Source organism: Panulirus ornatus, chromosome 55 (assembly GCF_036320965.1).
Source record: "Panulirus ornatus isolate Po-2019 chromosome 55, ASM3632096v1, whole genome shotgun sequence".
In the NCBI taxonomy this organism is placed as follows: Eukaryota; Metazoa; Arthropoda; class Malacostraca; order Decapoda; family Palinuridae; genus Panulirus; species Panulirus ornatus.
In genome coordinates this window covers 17,164,832-17,189,340 of record NC_092278.1, presented here as the reverse complement: position 1 = coordinate 17,189,340, position 24,509 = coordinate 17,164,832, and the positions used below count along the sequence as shown (strand labels likewise).

At 47.2% G+C, this 24,509-nt stretch overlaps 1 protein-coding gene across 10 annotated transcripts in view; it reads left to right on the top strand.

Moving 5' to 3' along the window:
• Positions 1-24,509, top strand: part of LOC139765482 (uncharacterized) — an 843,718-nt gene that overhangs the window by 559,965 nt on the left and 259,244 nt on the right. For all 10 annotated transcript variants that reach the window (XM_071692900.1, XM_071692901.1, XM_071692899.1 and 7 more), the window contains exon 4: positions 11,459-11,602. In XM_071692900.1, coding sequence (XP_071549001.1) covers positions 11,459-11,602 — 144 coding nt within the window. The remainder of the gene's footprint in view (positions 1-11,458; positions 11,603-24,509) is intronic.

The following is a 24,509-nucleotide window of genomic DNA, read 5'->3' as shown; positions in this document are numbered from 1 at the left end:
CCGACTTAAAGTAGAGATGGTCAGCCAACTCACTCATTCATTATTTGGCCTGGCCAAGGGTGTAATGGCGTGTGCCGGTCCATCCCCTACAACTGCGTAGGATGAGGCGACTTCCACCCACCCCCATAAAACACACTCACACACACACACACACACACACACACACACACATTCTGGGGGGGGAGTCATTGTTAATCCATATATTCTGCGGTTAATGTAATGCCTCTTAGACTTAAGAGGTGTTTTGTTGACTGACCCAGCATTCCGTAGACCATTAGATCGTGGCTACGTCACTGTCGCCTCAATGCCTCTCTTCACTGTGGGTCAGCGAAAGCCAGTGCAGCCTGGGTCACTGCACTAGCCCCACCAAAGACCCACTGCCCTGTACGGTCACTGTCGTCGTCTTATCATGCACCCCTGCGTCACTGAACTATCCGCTCCCCTTCCTCCCCGGGCCTAGTCATAGTCCAGGAACGCTTTAACTACAGGCTAAGATCACCGTTCATCCCCTCCGAATCCGGGGGGATGGGTTTTTGCACCCGGATCATCAGAAGTTGGTCACTGCTCCAACACCCCAGGCAAGGGGCACTGCACCACCTTCCTGTACACACTCTTCAGATCACTCTGTGCCATTTGTACACACCCTTCACTTTGCACCAGCTGCACACACTTCAAATTTCCCCCTTCCCTCAGTACCATCTGCACATGCTTTTGAGTTCTATAACAGCTGCACCTTCTTTTGTTCCCTTGTACCAGCTGCACACATTCTTGACTTCTCTCTCTCTCTCTCTCTCTCTCTCTCTCTCTCTCTCTCTCTCTCTCTCTCTCTCTCTCTCTCTCTCTCTCTCTCTCTCTCGTACCAGCTACACACACTAGGGTCACTGCACCAGCTTCTGGCACACACCGGGGGAAGGTGTCATTGTACGTGGTCCACACATTCTGCGGGTCACTGCCAGCTGCCCATACAACATATTGTTCATTATATAAGCTCCTTACACTCAAGGGGGCGTTGTACCTACTCTCTCTCTCTCTCTCTCTCTCTCTCTCTCTCTCTCTCTCTCTCTCTCTCTCTCTCTCACACACACACACACACACACACACACTGGAAGTGTACAAAGTCTGTGTATCCAGCTCTATACAAACTGCTTTCCACAAGGGGTCTGTTCTACCAGCTGTCCACACTCTATAGGTCCATTGTACCAGCTCTCCAAACGCTAAGGGTCCTTTGTACCAGCTCTCACACGCTAAGGGTCCTTTGTACCAGCTCTTCACACGCTGAGGGTTCTTTGTACCAGCTCTTCACACACAAAGGGGTCCATTGTACCAGTTCTACACACAGCGTCCATTAAACCAGCTTTCCACTCACGAAAAGATCCATTGTACCAGCTCTCCACACACTAAAGGTCCACTGTACCAGCTGTCCAGACACTAAAGGTCGACTGTACCACTTCTACGCACAGGATCCATTGTACCAGCTCTCCACGCGCTAAAGGTCCGATGTACCAGCTCTCCACGCGCTAAAGGTCCATTGTACCAGCTCTCCACACACTAAAGGTCCACTGTACCAGCTGTCCACACACTAAAGGTCGACTGTACCACTTCTACGCACAGGATCCATTGTACCAGCTCTCCACGCGCTAAAGGTCCACTGTACCAGCTCTCCACGCGCTAAAGGTCCGTTGTACCGGCTCTCCACGCGCTAAAGGTCCATTGTACCAGCTTGCCAAGGTCCATTGTACCAGCTTGCCACACACACACAAACGGTCCGCTGCACCAGCTTTATGCCACCTCTAGACCCGCTTGTTATAATTGAGGATCTCTCTCTCTCAGGCTACATCTAGTAACGCTCTAGATTAAGACATACCTAACATGGTTGGTGCCTGGGTTTATTGCCCGGGGGCTCCATTTGCCTTCAGTCAATTAGCGTTGGAGTGCGTGTGGACTTACGTAGTTCAAGGGTACGAAAAGTGCTTGGCGCTACGAGCTTCCATGAATTATGTATGTCAAAATGAATATCACCTGCAGGAACAGAGAAGGGGGCTAGGTGAGGATATTTCCTCAAAGGCCCAGTCCTCTGTTCTTAACGCTACCTCGCTAATGTGGGAAATGGCGAATAGTACGAAAGAAAAAGATATATATATATATATATATATATATATATATATATATATATATATATATATATATATATATATATATATATATATATACACACACACACACACACACACAGATGAAATATGGGAACGTACAACACTGAGTAAGATGAAAAGGTGATGATCCCATACCACTGAGAAAGATGAAAGATGGAAAAGTAAGTTTCACGAGAGGTAGGATAGCCTGCCACTGAGTAAGGTGACATATAGATACGTCTGCCACTGAGTAAAATGACATATAGATACGTCTGCCACTGAGTAAAGTGACATATAGATACGTCTGCCACTGAGTAAAATGACATATAGATACGTCTGCCACTGAGTAAAGTGACATATAGATACGTCTGCCACTGAGTAAGGTGACATATAGATACGTCTGCCACTGAGTAAAGTGACATATAGATACGTCTGCCACTGAGTAAAGTGATCGGTAGTGACACCGGTGAGTAATATGTCTAAGAAGGACCCCTTCCACTGGTGAATATGCGGGATAAAGACTTTTCTGGGTGACATGTGTGGTAGGAGTCCCACCTGTTCATATCCTGGTGCTAGGACTCCCTTGTGTTAGAATAGATGGTTTACCTACCCACCTCTTAATGTACATGGTACGGACCTGTCCGCTTGATAGACTACATAGTAAGTGTCCGCCCACCTCAGAATGTACATGGTAATATACATAGTAGAATACAAAAGATACGACTCCCCCATGGTGTAGATTTTCAACACTGGCAGGGTTGAAAGGACGTTACTTTACGACTCATAGGGATACACTTGGAACATTCCTTTAGTAAGTTAAGATATAGGGTGGAGAGTCCCTTCCCTAGTTAAGATACAAAGTGACTCTCCACTTCTGAGTAACATTGAAGATAATGACGCCACCACTGCGTAAGATAGGACGCAAGGACTTTCACCCACTTGAGTAAGATATATATATATATATATATATATATATATATATATATATATATATATATATATATATATATATATATATAGCCGGGTACTTCCCTTACCCACCTCACGTGTATCTAAGATAAGGCGACACTGGAAAGTATTTGACCCCAAACGTGTTATTGACGAACCCCAACTGAACATGTCAGTTTACAAAACGAATTCCCCGGCCGCTGATTGGTTGGATGGCATTTACGTCACTGGCCCACGTCACGCGCCACTCAGCAGCAGCGGCAGCAACTCGAGCGGAGATCGTCATCATCATCATCATCATCAAGTACACCTTTGCCTCTCTGCTTGAAGAATCTCGTCTCAAAAAAATTGGTTCGACTTGAGTGGGATCGATATAAACAAGACCCACTTTCACGGACCCCCGGAAGGAGCTGGTAAGAGAGGGACATAGCGGGGGGGGGGATCGTGTCTACATATAGGATTTCCTTTTATATTTCCCAGTTTGGTTAATCTCTTTCATTGCGTTCGCTAACGAAATTATTCTCGATGATTACGTTCACACCATAGGCGTCGAAGACTTGGGAGCGTAATTTAAGTTATACGATGTTTCAACTTCGGGGGGTTGGTGTTTGGTGGAGGAGGGTGTTCTAGGCATGGTGTTGGAGGAGGTGGAGGTTGTTGTGTGAGTGTGGTGTTGGAGGAAGAGGTTGTTGTTAGCGTAGTGTTGGAGAAGGAGGTTGGTATAGGCTTAGTGTTGGAGGAGAAGGTTGTTGAGTGAGTTTGGTGTTGGAGGAAGAGGTTGTTGGTGGTGTAGTGTTGGAGAAGGAGGCTGTTGTAAGCATAGTGTTGGAGGAGGAAGAGTTTGGTGTGTGATCGGTGTTGGAGGACGTGGAGGTTGTTTTGGGCGTGGCTTTGAAGGACGTGGAAGTTGTTTTGGGCGTGGTGTTGGAGGAGGAGGTGGGCGTGGCGGCCTTAGTGAAGGGTGACGGATATATTGACTTGCTGCTCGAACCTCGCATCTTGACAGGGTCCCTGAGAACCTTTTCTTTTTATTCTTTCTTTCTCCTTTCTCTTATGAATTTTTGTTTAGCGAAAGGAACGCTGGCGAAGGCTTTGAAGACGATAAATTCGTCACCCATTTTGCCCGAGGTTGCCATCCTTGAACGCACGATACGAACCATGACGACCCATGAAGATCGAAAATCAGGCCATCATACCCATGGGTCGTGCTCAGTGGCCGTACCGTCTTGCTGAAGGGCCGTACCGTTCATGCTAAAGGGCCGTACCGCTAAGTTAAAGAGGTTGAGAACGTGTCCCTTCCCAGTGTATTCGTCAGCCACAGGAACTGACTTTGCAGTGCCCACTACAGACAACAGTGAAAGTGATTTATCAGCAGATGTTCACTGTAAAAGGTAAATCACAGTGGTTAAGATGGTTACCTAGGGAGCTGAAGCGTGAAGTATTGCCCCGTCCGTGTTTCACTCCAGTACCCAGAATATTAGTATTAGAAAATTACTGGTGGATATTTTTTTTTTTTTTTTGATATGACTGACGAGGCAGAATTTTTCATAGGAGTGTCGCCTGTCGATGGAGCTCCATTTGGCGAAGGGAGTGATACATTGTCATTAATAACGAAGCGGTCCACTTGTACTTCATTCCCAATTAATGGTGGACACAGTGCGCGTGGGATTCGAGTGGTATGGAACAGATATCTGTGAATGTAGTGGTGTCCGGTGGGATTCGGGTCGGTGTGGTGTATCTCTCTGGTGATTGAGTTAGCAGCGCCGGCGGCGACCTGCAAGGTCAAACGCTGTGCCCTGGTTCGTAACTCTTTTTTATCATAACCTGTTCCAGTCTCTTAACTGGAGGTCGAGCCACACTCACACACACACACACACGCAACAAAGTGCTTGCGCTACACTGCTGTACTTCAAGGGTTTGTAGCCATTCGTCCCAACGACAGTCTTTGCAGAAGGTTGACATATAAGAATTGGCTGTTACCATCCTCGCGATTGAACCCAGATTTGATAGATAACCTTGAATGGTTGGATGAATCTTTGCAATATTGGTTGGTTGGTCTCGGTGATCCTTTTTCATAAGGTTTCAGACACTGTTTACGTGGCTGTGGAGGTCGAGGAATTATGTTTACTAAACCCGAGGCAAAATGGCAGACAAGAGTTATAGAAATAAGTTTTTAGTTGTGATAGATGAATAAAGTCTTAGTATAGATTTACCGCTGACCACGGTATAGATACGTGTGTGATGGGTTAAGTTTTGCGGTAGGAGAGTGTACAGAAGACGCAGACTCGCTGGGAAGAGAATCAGGTGGAGGATTTGAGTGTGGAACCATCAAAAGTAGCGATGGAGGAGAAAGGAGGATTAGATCCTTGTCGCCTGTTGGGGTTTTTTGTTGTTTTTAGTGACCTCCCGGTCTCCTCCTTGCCTGTGTGTGTGTTGTGCTTGGTCCCTGTGAGTGGAGGCAGAGATATGCTACATTAACGCGTTTTACGTATATGTTTACAGGCCGGGAGAGAGAGGGTAGTATACAGGATTAAAGCTCAAGATTTGTCGTAGCCCTTCCTTACGACGACGTAAACTCTCGAGTACGACTGCCTGGCTCCGTGAGTCCATGGTACGACGTAGCTCACGCGCACGATGATTTAACTCTTAAAAAAGGTTGACTAGGTTCATCTTGCTCAGAGATTGTGTCGTCGAACTGGAGTGGCTGAGTCGTCGAGTGTAAGGGGTTACGTCGTCGTTCTCAAGGGGGTTAAGTCGTCGTTCTCAAGGGGTTAAGTAGTCGTTCTCAAGGAGTTGAGTCTTCGAACTCAAGAGGGGATCAGGTGTATGATAGTCCCTCTAATTTGTCTTAGATTGTATTGGAGATATACAGTTACTTACTTACTTACTTACTTACTTACTTAGAGCAGTGCACTGTGATCACGCTGGATAATATGAAGTCATTGTGTACTGAAGGTTGGTAATGTGAAAGTGTCCATTCCGTAGTGAAGGTAAGGGTTTCATGATGTGTAGAGAGTCTTGTGGACTGAAGTACTGTGGGGACTGGAATGCTGCACCAGAGCTGGGGGGAGAATAGGGGAGTTGATGTAGTACAGTGAGGGGTGAGGCAAAGTGTATATAGTGTACAGTGAAGGTAGGGGAGTGTGTTTAAGTGTACAATGAGGGAAGGGGGAGTATATAAAGTACAGTGAGGGTAGGGGAAGTATATAAAGTGTACAGTGAGGGTAGGGGAAGTATATAAAGTGTACAGTGAGGGTGGGGGAGTATATAAAGTGTGAGGGTGGGAGATGCTGTCAACACGGTTGTATGACGGAGTGTGTGTGTGTGTGTGGGCGACAGCCCGTTGCCGAGGCAGCCATTCCCCTCCTCCTCTCTAACCTCCCCAGTTGCTTGGTTACCGCTCCCCCTGGTGTTTCCTCTCTCTCTCTCTCTCTCTCTCTCTCTCTCTCTCTCTCTCTCTTTAATATTGTATATATATATATATATATATATATATATATATATATATATATATATATATATATATATATATATATATATATATATATTCATACTATTCGCCATTTCCCGCGTTAGCAAGGTAGCGTTAAGAACAGAGGACTAGACCTTTGAGGGAACATCCTCACCTGGCCCCCTTCTCTGTTCCTGCTTTTGGAAAATTAAAAAAGAACTGAGAGGGGAGGATTTCCAGCCCCCCGCTCCCATCCCTTTTAGTCGCCTTCTACGACACGCAGGGAATACGTGGGAAGTATTCTTTCTCCCCTATCCCCAGGGAAAATATATATATATATATATATATATATATATATATATATATATATATATATATATATATATATATATATTATATATATATATATATATATATATATATATATATATATATATATATATATATATATATATATATTTATTTATTTATTTATTTACCGATGTCTAGTCTCCATTCCGTAAATTTTACACGTACATTTTTTATTTTTTGTTTTCACCCACACCCGTGGCAGTGAGTGGTAGCTCCGTCGTGGTTATGAGGTTAACGTCTACCTACATTTTCCTTTTCGCCAGGGTTAGGTTTTTATCTTCAGGACATTTACTGTGTTCGTAGCTGGTGCAGGAGTGTGGCTCTGTTCCCTGTTTTCGTTATTATTATTATTATTGTTATTATTTTTTTTTTTTTATCATACTTTGTCGCTGTCTCCCGCGTTTGCGAGGTAGCGCAAGGAAACAGACGAAAGAAATGGCCCAACCCCCCCCCCCCCATACACATGTATATACATACGTCCACACACGCAAATATACATACCTACACAGCTTTCCATGGTTTACCCCAGACGCTTCACATGCCTTGATTCAATCCACTGACAGCACGTCAACCCCGGTATACCACATCGCTCCAATTCACTCTATTCCTTGCCCTCCTTTCACCCTCCTGCATGTTCAGGCCCCGATCACACAAAATCTTATTATTAATAGTATTATTGTTATTATTGTCTTAGCTCCTTTATGATTTTACGATGTTATACGACAAACATTACATTCGTAATGTGTATGATAAAATTTTTTAATGAAATTGTTCGATATATATATATATATATATATATATATATATATATATATATATATATATATATATATATATATATATATATATATATATATAAACGTGTGTGTGTGTGTGTCATATCTGTCTCTGTATCTGTCGTCATTATCTTCAATATCACGTGGTAGATAGTAGATATGGCCTCTCGAAAGCTACAGGGAAAAAAAAGTTATTTCCATCTCACGCAAAGCTCCCCTGTGAATCATGATAGCAAACAAATATTCCGTAAAAAAAAAAGAAAAGTTTGTGTTTATTCAGCAGATTGGAGGGAGGGTGTGTATAGCAAAGAGGATTACCTGCCTCGCTTCTTTACTACGCTGATCCTCTGACCCCTGCCAAACCTTCTCCCACCAGTCCTCAAGTCGAGCTCTGTGGCGGGCCAAGATGTTCTCTTGACCACGTCATCATGACCCGCCCGAGCATCGTTGGAACATGGACGTTTGGGTGATGCTAAAGATGTATACGATTTCCATTTGGGTTCTCGTGACGCACATCATGATACGGGGTCGAAGAGAAGGTGCTATCTGCCCAACCACACGTGTAAAATATCCTTTAAAATATTATGAAAATATCCCTTAAAATCTCTAATGCTGTATATTGGACGTAGACTTCTAAAGAGCAAATTTTGGAAATTATAATTCATGCCAGGACTAGCCTCGTGATGCCATTATGATTATCTCTCTGAAAATTTAATCATGATAATTCCTCTGGCTAATGATGATGTGCCGTGGCGTTCCCTCCGTGGCTCCCCTGCCACATCTGGCACTTGAAAGACGTACCTGAGCCTCAGGATTACCGTGGCTCATCTCTCATGCCGTCACACTCGACGACTCGGGTCTAATCCATGTCTTCGTAACTCGTTCCGTTCCTCTTCGTTCCTCTGGACCATTTCCAGAAGTACTGTGTCATTCCCCTCCACCTCCTCCTCCCACTCCTCTCCAGGTGAGGAGAACAGATTGAGGTGTTGTACTCCAGGTGAAGTCTGTTGTCCGTCGTGTTTATCTCCCAGGTTATTTCTTCGTCCGTACAGCGTAAAGCAGCTTTGACGTCGGCTACATGTCTCTCCCACACACGAACATTTCCCACACACCGTGTTGGGGACCAGTTCGTCATGGCGTCAACTCCCTCTTTCCATTTCACTGTGAGACCTGCTGTGGTACTCACAATGTTTGTCGTCTTCGTAACTGTATTTTAATCAGTTGAAAATTTATTGGCCATTCATCAAGCCGCTGATGTGTATCTTGGCAAGGTTTCTCTACAGTTAATTTGCCGGTCCTTTATATCTCATTTCTTTCACAGTAACTTGGTTATCATCAGGCGTTATTCAGGTACGGTTCCCGTCTGCTGAGTCGTTAACGTTGATCAGAAATACCAATGGCCCCAGCACTGAGACCAGAGTGACCCCCGCTTGTCACCCCTCACCCAACTTAAGATAGCCGCCCGTGACGTTGTTCTGTGTCTCCCTCCCTCCCTTCCAGTTTGGCAACTGTTAATCCATTTATGTGGCCCCTCCTCCTCTTGACACCAAGCTTTGATATCTGGCGTCGACGTCAGCACTCGGTGAGGGATTATATCAAAGGCTCGCATGCAGGCCAAGAATGTGTGTGTGTGTATCTCTCGCCATGTAGATTTGTGTGTGTCTCTGTCTCTCTCGCTATGTAGGTTTGTGTGTGTGTATGTCTCTCTCTCTCGCTATGTAGGTTTGTGTGTGTCTCTGTCTCTCTCGCTATGTAGGTTTGTGTGTGTGTGTGTCTCTCTCTCTCTCGCTGTGTAGATTTGTGTGTGCCTCTCTCTCTCGCTATGTAGGTTTGTGTGTGTGTATGTCTCTCTCTCTCGCTATGTAGGTTTGTGTGTGTCTCTGTCTCTCTCGCTATGTAGGTTTGTGTGTGTGTGTCTCTCTCTCTCTCGCTGTGTAGATTTGTGTGTGCCTCTCTCTCTCGCTATGTATGTTTGTGTGTGTCTCTGTCTCTCTCGCTGTGTAGGTTTGTGTGTGCCTCTCTCTCTCGCTATGTATGTTTGTGTGTGTCTCTGTCTCTCTCGCTGTGTAGGTTTGTGTGTGTGTGTGTGTGTGTGTGTTTGTGTGTGTCACCGAGTGTTTGTCCGTGTAAACACGAATGTAAACGTGTTTATCCGTCTTTGGGAGTGCTTGTAACCTGTCTGTTTGCACTTTACGGAAAGGGAGTTCTTACGCTCGTCGTACCCCCGGTCTCGTATTTACGTGTATCTTCTCTAATAGAGACGGAGACGAGGGACTTTATCTGTACATTGTCTCATCATGATAAGATGGTCTCGCTGGTCATATTCCTCTTGTGTTTACTTTTTTCTTCTTTCTTTTTTAGCCAGCAGAAGGTTAGTCCATGGGGACCGAACTGATTTGATTGAGGGGGGGAGGGAGTGGAATGGAATGGGAAAGGTCATGCGTGTCTTTCACATCGCTCTGATTAATCACTGTGGTATCATAATTCTCTCTCTCTCTCTCTCTCTCTCTCTCTCTCTCTCTCTCTCTCTCTCTCTCTCTCTCTCTCTCTCTCTCTCTCTCTCTCTCACCCAAAAGCAGTTCTTGTTTTTGAGTCGTGTCCGACCCGTGAGTGATCATTCCAGTGTAATTCATCATGCGGCATATTGGATTGTATCAGAGTCTGTGGAAGTAGGTGGAATTTTGGAGGATTTTGAAGCCAGAAGAGGCGTGTGGCTGCCCGTCGTACTTCATGCCTCTTATAATCAAAATATTAAACAGAGAAAGTGAGATAAAACTGTAAACGTTCGGGACCAGAAACTTCAGCTTGCCAAGGTTCAGGTCTCGAAACTTTTCAGCTTACCAAAGATCTGAAACAGAAAGTTTTTAGCTTACCAAAGATCAGGAACTAAAACTTTTCAACTTACCAAAAGATCGGGACTGAAACTTCTCTACTTCCCAACTTTCGGGGCTCGAAACTTTTCCGCGTACCAATTATCATGGCTCGAAACATTTTAAGCTTGCCACCTTCAGTAGTCACAAACACTGTGGGGGAACTTCCCTGAGGAGAACTTAACTCAGTCGTTGGGCAAATGTTGGGCAAATGCTCAGACAGGTGTTCCTAGCCAGGGAATAAGTGAGTTGGTTTTGTACAAAGTTGTAGTAGAAGTAGATCAACCACCAGAATCATGGTGAGGGAAGGTATGCCTAAAGATTATCATGAAGCTGTTCAGTACAGTATTTTGATTTGTTTTTCCCCCCGTCAGCACATAATTGTCTGTTATAGCCATCTGAGCTGTTCCTTAGCCACTACTTGCCTCTCTGTTGCCTCTACCTCAAATGTTCCTCAGTGATTTAGTGCTTTTTTGCGGCTGCAGTGACCATACCACTTATGTCTGGTGTAGCCATCTGAATGAACAGTTCCCTTTTACCACCTGTTTGTTTTTTTTACAGCCACCTGAACAGTTCCCTCACCCCCTGTGTGTTTGTTACAGCCACCTGAACAGTTCCCTCACCCCCTGTGTGTTTGTTACAGCCACCTGAACAGTTCCCTCACCCCCTGTGTGTTTGTTACAGCCACCTGAACAGTTCCCTCACCACCTGTGTGTTTGTTACAGCCACCTGAACAGTTCCCTCACCACCTGTGTGTTTGTTACAGCCACCTGAACAGTTCCCTCACCACCTGTGTGTTTGTTACAGCCACCTGAACAGTTCCCTCACCCCCTGTGTGTTTGTTACAGCCACCTGAACAGTTCCCTCACCCCCTGTGTGTTTGTTACAGCCACCTGAACAGTTCCCTCACCCCCTGTGTGTTTCTTGCAGCCACCTGAACAAGACGACCACGTACGAGGATCCGCGGAAGGACTTCTTGGACGAGCCGCCTCAGCCTCGCCAGATTGACCTCGTCCGGGACCCCGATATGGGCTTCGGCTTCGTCGCCGGCTCCGAGAAGCCCGTCATCGTCAGGTGAGTCCCTGCGATGCCCTCTGGGTGTACCTGATGCTGAAGCATTCGCAGGGCTGAGACCCCAAGATTCATTTGCAGAAGAAATTATGAAAATTAGGACTCGTCTCCGAAATTGGCCATAAAGTCCCCGGGATTTCTGAGCTGTGGGGAGGAAATTACCCGGTAAATTTGGGGGGAATCGTCGTTTTCGGAGTTTAAAGGGGGGGAAAGCTTGAATTGGTGTGTTCAGTTAGGTTCCATTAGCTGCGTAAGACGGAGAGCGAGGCATGCTCCTGCACCTGGTGGCTTCTCCTCCTCCGCCGCTACGTCCCTGAGTTCTCGAGGAGAGAGGAGGGTGGAGTGAAAGTTGATCGGGTAAAATGAGTAGGAAGGTGGCAGATGTGATGTGAGGAGTAGAAGTGTATTACAGACGTGGCGATAGGTTCTGCTGATACCTCTTGAGCCACATCGTGTGAGTAACGGGAATGAGGCGAGGGGGATCATGGGACTGGCAGCTCCTGGCCCTACCGACAGATACCTGTATTAGATTTGCTAGCTTACCCGCTCGGCTCCGCGCCCTCCCTACCCACGCCCCTTAACTGCGTTTGACCCCGGACAGTCGTCTCCTTAATGTCATCTCCTTGCTACTGATGCCGTCCCACGTGTCGCGCTCTTCGCTCACCATTCCACATCCTGGCGACCCCCTCGTAGCACACGCCGGTCACCTCCCTCACCCGTAACCTGCTGTAGATTCTCTCTCTCTCTCTCTCTCTCTCTCTCTCTCTCTCTCTCTCTCTCTCTCTCTCTCTCTCTCTCTCTCATTTGCCCTGCATCACAACACCCCCCCAGGGGCTTTTGGAGGACTCTCGCTCGGGCCAGTAACTTAGTTGTTTGTAGGGGATTACTGGGTGGAAGGGGCAGTCCCCTTCCCTTCCCTTGCTTCCTTTCTCCGTACACTACTTGACTCCCTTCCCGCATACCCTCCTCCCTCCCATCCTTCCACAGCTGGTGGGCGTCGCACGTCACCGATCCATCTTGTGGAAAATTTACATTTTCTCTCCTCTCTCTTTTTTTTTAGAAGCGGTTGTCAATACGAGTGTGATGATGTCACCCAGCCCGGCTGATTGTGTTAGAGGGAGTGGGGAGCCGTGTCATGCCCCCTCACTCTGAGCCTGGCTAAAGGCTTTCAGTGACGCCCCTGAATTGTGCCACACAGGCTCAGGTCTTTTGTCGAGGGAGAGGGAGTGGGGAGGGCCTTATTGTCTTTAAGCAGGGTTATTAAACCCGTAAACGCGACTCATCTTCTCCAGGACATAGGTCATTAATGGTAATTTGTACGAAAGGTTTTTACGTCGAGGGAGACACACTGGTTTCCCTCAATTTTTTCGTCTCCTTTTCATTCATCAGCAGTCCAACTCTGGCTCTGGGTGTGGTGATGTCTCCATCCATAGTGATCATGACTGACGTGTGATGATAACGTAAGGAGACGTACTGCATTCGTTAGCAGATGATGCCGTTTTCTCGTTAAACATGATTGGTGCTTCAGGTTTGAGCTCCCCTGCCTTCATCTGAAGGAGGTGTAACAGCATCAGGAGCTGTAGAGAGGTAGAAGTCGTTGGCGTCAGTCGTTATCTGCCGGCCAGCATCACGCACCCAGAGCAAGCGATGTCCCGTTAAGAAGGCGCTGGCCAGTGTCAGTGAAGTGAGACTTGAGAACAGTTGAAGCCATCAGCGGAATGGTTGGCAGGGAGAGAGAGAGAGAGAGAGAGAGAGAGAGAGAGAGAGAGAAGAGCGGAGGGTATGTGGTGTGGTGCTGGAGAGGGAGGGATTGTGGTGGCGGTGCAGGAGATTGAGATATAATGGAGCTGGAGTGACCGTGGCGTTGCGAACTTTGAGGAGATTTGTGGTAATGCAAGTGGGTGAGAGGACTGGAGCGATGCAGGCGCAGGGGTAGGGGGTCACTGTGTGCTCGTGATGTCTGTGTCATGTGGTTTGTTCACGTTGTTTGTGGTGGAGTGTATGGACCTCACCACATTGTGGATGAGTTCCCAGTCCTCTTGAAAAAATAGATAAAACTGGGATCCCAGTTCTCTTGAGAAAAGAGATGAATTTATACAGAAAATTTGTCTTTTAATGGTTTTGATTGTGGAGTATTTCTTATTGTGGCTCGCAGTGATGGTTGTAGTCGTATAGTTCTCGTTACTGAAACGTTTGTTGTGTGGTGGTTGTGATTGTAGTTGTTGTAGTAGTGATGTCTTATAAGGAAAGGGATGGTAGGGTAGTTGTGATTGCAGTGGCGATGTGATGGCAGTGGTGTAGTGTGATGGCGATGCAGTAGTGTGATGGTGATACAGTGGTGATGACGGTGTAGTGTAATGGTGATACAGTGGTGGTGACGGTGTAGTGTGATGGTGATACAGTGGTGATGACGGTGTAGTGTGATGGTGATACAGTGGTGTGACGGTGTAGTGTGATGGTGATACAGTGGTGGTGACGGTGTAGTGTAATGGTGATACAATGGTGGTGACGGTGTAGTGTAATGGTGATACAATGGTGGTGACGGTGTAGTGTGACGGTGATACAGTGGTGGTGACGGTGTAGTGTAATGGTGATACAGTGGTGATGACGGTGTAGTGTGATGGTGATACAGTGGTGGTGACGGTGTAGTGTGATGGTGATACAGTGGTGGTGACGGTGTAGTGTAATGGTGATACAGTGGTGTGACGGTGTAGTGTGATGGTGATACAGTGGTGTGACGGTGTAGTGTGATGGTGATACAGTGGTGGTGACGGTGTAGTGTAATGGTGATACAGTGGTGTGACGGTGTAGTGTGATGGTGATACAGTGGTGTGACGGTGTAGTGTGATGGTGATACAGTGGTGGTGACGGTGTAGTGTAATGGTGATACAGTGGTGGTGACGGTGTAGTGTGATGGTGATACAGTGGTGTGACGGTGTAGTGTGATGGTGATACAGTGGTGATGACGGTGTAGTGTGATGGTGATACAGCGGTGGTGACGGTGTAGTGTGATGGTGATACAGTGGTGGTGACGGTGTAGTTTGATGGCGATAGTAGTGGTGGTGGTGAAATGTAGGGGTGATGCAGTGTTTTTAGTCTCGATGATGTATCGATGACGGTGGTACAATGTAGTGGTGATGAAGTGGTAGTGATGGTGATGGTGTACTGGTGATGGTAGTGTTGCTGACGCTAGATGGGGGATGAAGGGGAACGTTACCTTGGTAATGGTGGCTTGAGTATCGCAAGGTCATTGGGGAAGAGACGACTCTTGCCTTCATCATCCGCCTGTCTGGTGTATTCTGGTCCCTCCTTAGTGGTCCTTAGGTCAGCCAGAGACCTCGTTAAGCTCCTTGAATGCTCTCTCTCTCTCTCTCTCTCTCTCTCTCTCTCTCTCTCTCTCTCTCTCTCTCTCTCTCTCTCTCTCTCTCTCTCTCTCACCTCCTCGCCTCTTAACGCCGCAGCCGCTGTGGTGTTATCAGTTTAAGTGTTATTTAACCACAAAGCCGCAAGGACTGAACATTTCCACGCACTCAGCAGGTGTTGGGACTATAATACTCACCTGCTACAGTCTAGGGCTATATTTTAGAATCATGGGACCCCTTTAGAATCATGGGCGGATTCATGTTAGAATCATGGGACCGCCTGAGAATCATGGGATCATGCTTTTATCGCCTTAATAACAACCACCTTTGTGCTGGAAATACTGCTCGAAGCTCCTTTTCTCTCTCTCTCTCTCTCTCTCTCTCTCTCTCTCTCTCTCTCTCTCTCTCTCTCTCTCTCTCTCTCTCTCTCTCTCTCCCTCAACGTTTCTAAAACATTTTCAGTGCGTGGATGAAAATAAGACATTTCCCTCCTTAATGGATATTATGTAATTAATGGAACGAGAATAATAAAGGAACTTTACTTTAGGGAGCCATAGAGGGCCATTTGAGGAGGCATTGTTCGTGTACTCGAGTTTTGTTGGTATTGTTCTTCTGATCTCCATTGTTTTTCGTCCCTTTTGTCTTCGTCGTCGACGACATGCCCATCCCCGTCGTCCTCCCAGGTCGTCAGTATCATCGCGAGTGGTCGTCGCGTCGTTTTCCCCCTTCTCACTTGTCCTGTTTCGTCGTCGTGATCATCAGCTCCGTCATGTCTGTGGTCAGGAGACCCGCCTGGCCGGAAGACCTGATCCCTGCTGCTGGTGGGTGACCTGTGCTGTGTGACCCCTCACGACCCTTACCCTTAAGAATAAGGTTAGAGGTCACGTCACCGCACCTAAGAGTTTCAGCCTTACGCTCAAGGAACCATGGTTACGATGACCTAGCTTTTGACCTGACCTTCAAGGGCTGAAGAGCACTGGATATGTAGTCAGGTTCCCGTGAGCAGTACAGCGGACTGGCCTACGATATCCCTCACCACCACCAGCAAGATTACCAGAATACGACCCACGAAAACACAGTAGTCATCAATATAACTACATAGGAAAGGAGTCTTTGAAATTGTGTCATTGTAAAGATTACAGCGAACGAGGATAGAAGAGGGAATACGCTCGCCTGGGATACAGGTAGTACAGTAATGATGGTCTCCATAGAATACACTCTTCATGATTGAAGTTCTTTAAGAATACAGCCACCGAAATTATGGCCGTTATGAATATAAGACCACCGACGTGATGGCTTCATTCTCCCGAAAGAGATACAGCCACTACAGGACTGCGGCCGAGGAGGATACAGCCACCCCAAAAAAAAAGGAAATGGGTCATTCTTCGAATACGGACCGCTCGGACTAGCTGAGGAGTAGCGGCTAAAGAACCCCCAACGAGGCAGCCGAGACCATAACCCCAAGTGCTGTGTCGTTAACGTTGAAATAAACATCACAGTGAACCCTTACGGGAACAGCGGGACGCCATTGGCGATAATGTGCCCCGCACGTCGCCCGTTAGAGGGAAAAAGAACAGCAGCAACGAAGAATGCAGCGATGCAGCAGCTGAAATTGCTGTAACAACTGGTGCACTGCAGAAGCTAAAGCTAAGGCATTGCAGAAGCTAACTCAGCAACAGCATTGCAGAAGCAATATCACCACCAGTAGCACCAATGCAGAAGCTAAATCAGCAAAAATGGCAGCAGTGCCCAAAGCTAAATCAGGAACAGCAGCAGTGCACAAGATCAAACAGCAGGAGCAGCGCAGAAGTTGAATAAGCAGTGGCAAAGCAGAAGCTTTATGAGACAGCATTGGGAATGCTGAAGCTGAAAGAGCAACGGCATTGTGGAAGCCTGAAGCCACGGAAGCAGCAGCGGCAGCAGCATAGTCTGGGCAGCCTGCTGGGCTTGTAAAGGCTTGGCGTGTCAACGCTCATCCAGTGTCGGGAGGTCCCTATTTTTCCTCCCTTAGCCTGTCGAATAATGTTGGGGGTGACGCGTGCCTCCGCGCGATGAGAAAGCCACCAAGCCTGTCGTTACGTACGTGTTTGACCTTTGACCTCTCCCAGCGCTGCTCCGGGCGTGGCGTTAGGGCTAGGTTGTCCCCGCCGGTGTTGGAGGCTCCTGACCTTAGGCCCCCGGAGTCGATTTGAATCAATGGAAATACGTAGTGGAAGAAGACTGATCTGGATATTCTACACGTTGTGTAGCACTGGTGATTCCGCTCCGAGCGAGAGCGGAAGAACGAACGTAGATGCTCGACCATATAGTTTTGTACGTCGTCTCTCATAAACGTTTTGCCGGGTTTGTGGGGGAAAAACGTCTTGAGGAAATCAAGTCAATTTACGGCGGCAGATGTGCCGCTTCGGAAACCGTCGAGATGCGGTCCTCCCGCCACTTTTCCCTCCTGTGTCAGTTTTTCCCGTGTGTGTATTATTTTTTTTTTTTTACCTTGAAAAAAAAGAAGGGACGTGTGATTGTGTGGTGGTGTATATCGGGGATGTGAGCGAGCGTTTCTTGTCGAGGTAGTAAGGAAGTTGTGTGTTAAGGCTGGCATTTGAGGGCAGCAGGTGGATAGAGTCCTTGTGACAGTGTCCTGTGTGAGGAGGTTGAGGGGTGCGGGTTAGGACCCACATTGAGGGAGACGATGGTGTCCTATGACGATGGTTGGCAAGCAGTGTCTTAGGGTGAGGGTTTCGGTGGTGGCTGATGGTGACCGTCCAACAGTATCTAGGGTAAGGGATTCGTTGGCAGTTGCTGGTGACGTGTGTTGGTGTGCAGGGTCGCGGGTGAGGTTAGCGGTGGTGTGTCTTTGGTGAGTCGGGTGTTGATGGTGGTCGGGTGGTGTGAGTGAGGTGGGTCAGGGCCCCCTCCCGCACAATATTGCCAGGCAGGCGCTTCACCACCTCTAATTAACTGGAGAATGTACCCGCTCCCTGCCACGCTGTTGTCCTCACCTGCCGCCTCTCACTGCAGGTTTCAGACCCTCCCCACCTCGTCTATTACTCTGTCTCTCTGGTCTGTTTACTTATCTGTCTCCATTTGCTGACCGTTCACCCTCGTTTTCCTCTAACTTCATGCTTCCAACCCTGGCCAGCCGCTGGTGAGGCAGGAGGCACGGGTCTGCGACGATTGCACTAAGGGAGAGATGAAAGAATGGTGATGTTATTAGGTTGTCACTAATGCCTGGACTTGACTGATCATCTCTAACTATGAATCCACGAAGTGTATGTCTCTTATATTGTATATTCCTGTTCCAGATAGTTTTTTTTTTTAACAGTAACGTTGATAAACGCACCATAAGTACCCAATTTGTATTCCACATCGTTTTCCTTTGATTTTCTCCGTTAGTAGTCAGGTAGACGTAGATATCAGACGAGTTCGCTTGTGTTAAGATTGATTGAAAACTAGACCGGCTTCATGAGCTCATTTTATATGGATGTGTAGCTGCCAGGGATGAGACTAGAGTAGGTTTCCATGTGGTACCTGTCTACTGACAAATGGGCTTCCCTTAGCCACTCAGCAGTGCTATATCAATTTGCGTACAATGTGTATTTATATAGGCTGCAGTGCTACAGGACATCGTACATACTCTATATGATATCTGAATGAAATTTAAGTTTCATTTTCAGTGTGTTTATATTTACGCTGTAAATGCTGTCGGGCAGACGAGGTAGTATGGATTATGAAGACTATATTTTTTCTGCTTGCTTGCTTGCTTGCTTGCTTTCCGAGTCGTGCTTGACATCGTCCCGTGGTTGATGCCGTGTTATAACACCCGTCGGAAATGACTCAGCGTTTGGCCTTTCTTCCTCAGGGTATACTCTGTCATAATTCTTGTAGTCTGGGACTGTTGCACCTGTTGTTAGTCTCTTAATCAACTTGGATCACTCGACGTTCGTATTATGTGGTGTTAATTGTCCCATTGTCACAGTCTTACGGTAGCCTTTATCACCTGGCAAGATGAAGTATCACTGAAGCCCATCATACCAGCTTGGTTCGTAGCGACTCAGGGAACCAGCGTGTGGCAGCTGTCGTGAATGTCCCTCCCACCCTCCATATTACTGTCCGTAAGCAACATTAAGCTGGATGATAGAAGGACAGTGCGTGTTCGCAACGCTTAATCTCTCATACACGTAGTTTCTCAAAAGCTTAAACTTAAGTAACGCTCTTCTGATTCATGGTCGGTCTGACGAGATGTGAGGAAAGTGTTAAAAAAAAAAAAAAGAAACTCGAAATATTTATCATATTTTGAGCCAGAGAACACATTGTGTGATTTATGCCCTCGTATATCATCCTGGACTTTGTTGTGGAATTAAATCGATAAGTCTCCCCGGGTGTGACTTGGAAAGAAAGGTCGCCAGCCGGGAGTTCACCCGAGGCCGAGCAGCTGGTGCGAGGTTGGATTTCCATGATACTGATGTGTCTCAGTTCTCCTCAGTGCGAGCTGACGCTGACAGATGATCACACGTATCACGTTTCTGGTTACGTGGTGTCCCATAAACTGCAGCAACCTTCAGTTGAACTTACGTGTGCCGTTTTCTGTCGCTCGTCCATTTTCTTTTTATTCTTTTTTTTTTTTTTTTTTTTTTTTTTGTTACGTGTGTGTACCCCGTGGGTAGGGTCTAGCAGGAGGAAGATAAAAGCTGAGGGACAGAAGCAGGTGAAGAAGAGTAACGACCCGACGATATCCCAGGACGAACCTCGCTGAAGAATGATGGCCTTTACACACACACACACACCACTGAAGAGAAATATTTGGATATATCGAAATAAGACTTTGTTGTACTAAGGCGAGTCGTAGCCTTATAGAATGCGGTCGGTGATGTAGCAGGAGAGATGGAAACTGCAAAATGGAAGCCGACACGCACGGGAGACCCGGGAAACGAAGAGATACTACAAAGGCAACGGCTGAAGACAAGGATCAGTGGTTGTAGACACAGCAAGAGACAGTGTCCGGATAATACAGACGTTGGCCAGTAGCAGAGAGATCTACAACTGAAGATTACTGAAGCATGGTGGATGGTTAGGGTACAGGAGCATTGAGGACAGCAGATTACGTCAGCGTGTAAAGCAGCAAAGAGGAACGGTAGATGCAGGAGACGAGCAGAAACAGTTGAGGGCGGCAGTAGATACGACACGAGACAGCAGCAGCAGCAGCAACAGCAGATGACACAAAAGAAGCAGCAGGAACAAACCCGAGCAGCAGGAGCGAGGTGTGTACCTCATGTGTCAACATAACAGCAGAAGAGGATGATGAGATGATGCTAATATAAGACTCCATGTCTCGGCTCGGCGTGGGGAGCAACGTTCCAGGGAGCACTGGAAGCTCCAGTGACTTGGGGAACTAAATGCCACATTGACAAGGTATGTGGCAGGGAAGAGAGAGAGAGAGAGAGAGAGAGAGAGAGAGAGAGAGAGAGAGAGAGAGAGAGAGAGAGAGAGAGAGAGAATATCGACCTCCTCCTGCAATATTCTGTAAAGAAAAAGGAAAATTTTGTACGAGGTTGGACGTTTTACGTGTTCTGTAAACAGGAGTTTATGTGCTGCGTTTATGAAAATACTTGAGCGGCCAGGAGGATTATCGGTGACCAATAGCCTTAGAGATTCGCGCTGCATCCCCAATATGGGTGGCCGTTGTCTCTCTAGTAGCCTTAGAGTTTAGTCCCACTTCTCGTGGGGTCGGTCGCTCCACGCGAGAGCTATAGGTCTGGACCCACACACCGGATGTATTTTACGTTGAGCAGACCGGCAGAGGAGGTTGTCGGCGGTGTTTACATTCTCGTCTGGGGAGGGTACTGGAATTGGTGTGTGTGTGTGTATATATATATATATATATATATATATATATATATATATATATATATATATATATATAAATCTTGTTCCCGTTTGAACTCTTTGTCCGTTTCTGGAAGTTGCCCGACGCCCGTCAGTGCGTGGTGCCGTTTCAGATCATTCGTGGGTCGTACACGGGTTAGTTTATACCCTCGAACACGAACGGATACGACCCTTAAGTTACGGCAGTGAGGTCTTTTAGTGCGACGCTACGAGTCCAGGCCATGATGCCCTAAGGATCGTACCATCGTGCTGAAGACTCGTACTGTGTCGGTGGGCAGACCCGCCCTTGGCCACACTCAGTGAGAGGAAGGGACGCGAGAGGTACACGACACCCTCATGTTGTTACTTGTTTTGACCACAAGACGTCGTCAGGGGCTAGGTGCCCTGATGAATACCCGATGAAGGGAGTGTCTACGGTGTGGTGCAGGACTCTCGTAGAACGGGAGTAAGGTGGCGCACGGACCAATGCAAACCACAGTCACCGCTGAAAGAGTACTTGAAAAATATCAGTAATTAAGAGATATAAGAAATAACGTAAATATTCCATGTATGAAAACGAGGTGAAGAATACATTGGAACGTGAGGGACAAATATCAGAGCAGCATTATTACAGACACATGGCTGCCCCTCTACAGGGTAATTGGAAAAAGATCACCGACACATATTTTTCAAGTTTGCACACATATGCCTCGAGCAGGCGGGGACGAGGTGAATGAACTCCTCGTCCTCCGGCACTACCGAGGACCAAGGCTTTCTTCGTTGTGGGACCAGGAACGGCAGACTGGGATGCGTCGCTGTGATCCTCCACTTCCAGGCAGGCTGCAGGTGCTTTGCCTGTGTCTTTCCCGTTGTCTCGGTACATAACTTTAGAAATTTCTGAGTCAAGATCAACTGTCTTACAGAACCTCTCACGAGGGATCTCTCCTACATCTTCGAAGCGACAGCTCTTATACCGTCTGGCAGTTCACAGACGAACAGATCGAACGTCTGACCTGGAGCGGTAACTCTGCCCAAACCGCCTACAGGCGTCCAGGGAAAACTTCCACCGGATGTGCGACTCTTGAACCTCTTGAAGCAAGACTGTACGACCCTTAAGCACGGCGGTACGACCTTTTAAGTATGATGGCCTAACCGTGAGGGGGGGGGGTCTTACTCCCTTACCATGTCTTCTCCAGCTGTTGTCGTCCTTTCCCGTGTCTCCTGCTATGGAGTCCCTAGTTGTTATTACCATTGCCAGCCCTTCGTGTACTTCATGTCGCACACCTCTGTCTCCTGGTTCCCTGCACGTATGGCACTGTTGTCCTCCGATGTGTCCTGTGCTGTTCCCTTCCCGTTTTGCTGTTGAAGTTCCTCTCTCTGCCGCTGTTCTGGATTGTAGCTAATGCTGCTGTTGCTGACCTCAGCTGTGTTCATGGTAATCGTCGGCTGCATCTGCTACTGGTGTGCCTTGCTGTAATCTGCTGCTGGTTTACGTTGCCGTACCTGCCACTGCGGTACGTTGCCGTGTCTGCTGCTGTTGTACCTTGGCAATTTTTTTTTTTTTGTCCTGTTGTACTCTACCTTCTGTTATTGTATTTGGCTTTCTGTTAATTCCATATTTTTCTGCATTTGTTTCTGTTGCAGTTCTCAGAAGCCCCTGCTGTATATCATGCTACTGTCACTGTGATACTGTGGTATATATGTGCTGTATCTGCTGTAACTTATCGTTACAGTCTAGTGCTGCTGCTCGCTGATGTATACTGTGCTGTTGTCCTTGCTGTACTGCTGTGTCTCCCGCTGATGGCCTTCGCTGTATTTTACTCCATTGTCAGTAGCTCTATTACCTGTTACTGTTCTCTGCTGTTTTCCCTTCAACTGTTTTTATCTGACTGCATATGTTGTATTTACTACAACCGTTCATTGTAGTATCTATATCTGTTTTCTGTTGTATCTGTAGCCACCGTTCCATGCTATATCTACATCTACTGTCCTCTCCATTGATGCCCTTCCCAACTCTGTTTATATGTTGCATGTAAGTGGCGTTAGAATTATCTTTAACACCTGAAAATTGTTTTCAAGATTCTTTTGTGTTTCGTATGGTGGTCATAGATTGACCATGACGGCATTATTTCCCCTGAGAGTGGATTAGATCTAAAGCCCATCCAATAACCAACCACCTAACCTTCAGCTGTGAAAATGTTATATATACTCCCCTATGACATCTCTTCCCTCTCATCCTACTGACCCCAGCACTTACTTCTCCCCAACCCTCCATCTGCCATCCCCTTCTCACAGCTGGCCCCAGAAAGGTTTAGCATGGAGGAGAGGGTTCCCTCCAGCACGTCCCAGGGGATGGGGGTAGGAGAGCGCCTCCAGGGCCAAGCGTTAGAAAACAATTGTATTAACTTTTCTCCGCCGTAAGTCCCCTTCGGTCGCCCTCGGCAGGCAGGTCCACGTGTCATACGACGCGCGGCTTTTCTCCCCAGTCTCTCGGTAAAATGAGCTAACACGGCCACTGTCTGGGTCGATTTGCCTGCAATGAGACAAATACCACGTGCTTTCTCACCTGTTGTTTGGTGTTCTACGTAGTTATTCACTTTCCAAAGTAGTTATTCACTTTCCAAAGTAGTTATTCACTTTCCAAAGTAGTTATTCACTTTCCAAAGTAGTTATTCACTTTCCAAAGTAGTTATTCACTTTCCAAAGTAGTTATTCGCTTTCCAAAGTAGTTATTCACTTTCCAAAGTAGTTATTCGCTTTCCAAAGTAGTTAATCGCTTTCCAATAATGATTCGTTTACTTTGCATTAAATTATTGTTCATTCTGTCATGATTAGACTTATAGAATTTTAATTGTCAGTGGCCATAAATGGCCTGTTTTGGTGTAGACGAGGCATGTCGTGGATTTTCCTATGCATCATCCCACGGTGCGTGTTCCCTCTGGATACGCTGGTTATACTGTGAGGGCTAGCAGGGGGTGGGGAATAATACCCTTCGTTTCTTCTGCCCTTTATTAAAGCATGTTCCCTGTTCCTCCAGCCATACACACAATCACGTACTGCCGATACACTACACCACTACCACAAAGTGGTGGCGGTCCTGCCTCGACACTGTACCATCACCATAGGGCGGCGGTCCTGCCGCTACACTGTACCACCCACCATAGGGCGGCGGTCCTGCCGCTACACTGTGCCACCGCCACAGGGCGGCGGTCCTGCTGCCGCACAGAATTCCCTCGAGCCACAACTCACTGGAAACGCCTCTTATTTCGGTAGACACTTGTGGCTCAGGTGTTGGTGGCTGATGGGGAGACTGTGAGGAAGGAAGGAGAGGCCTACTGGTGGTGGAGAGACGTTGGTGAGGAAGAAAGGACTGGTGGGTGTTAGGGTTGGAGAGGGACGGGTGTTGGAGAACAGAGGACGCATGGATGATTATTATTAAGTAACCTCAGGACTTCTCTTATGGGGATCTACTGCCACTAGACCCCACTCCGCTAAGGAGAAGGGTAAGGTGGGTTCTCGTAGGGCGAGAAGGTCCAAGACGACGCTGTCTACATCCCGTCCCCTGACTATGATACAGCCTCGGCGGGGGGTGCTTCCTCGCGTGTCGCATGCGGTGTCACCGCTTGCGGGCAGCGTCAGGTAACCCGGACGACGTTGGATGATAGTGGTAGATGCTGCCGAGGGAATGG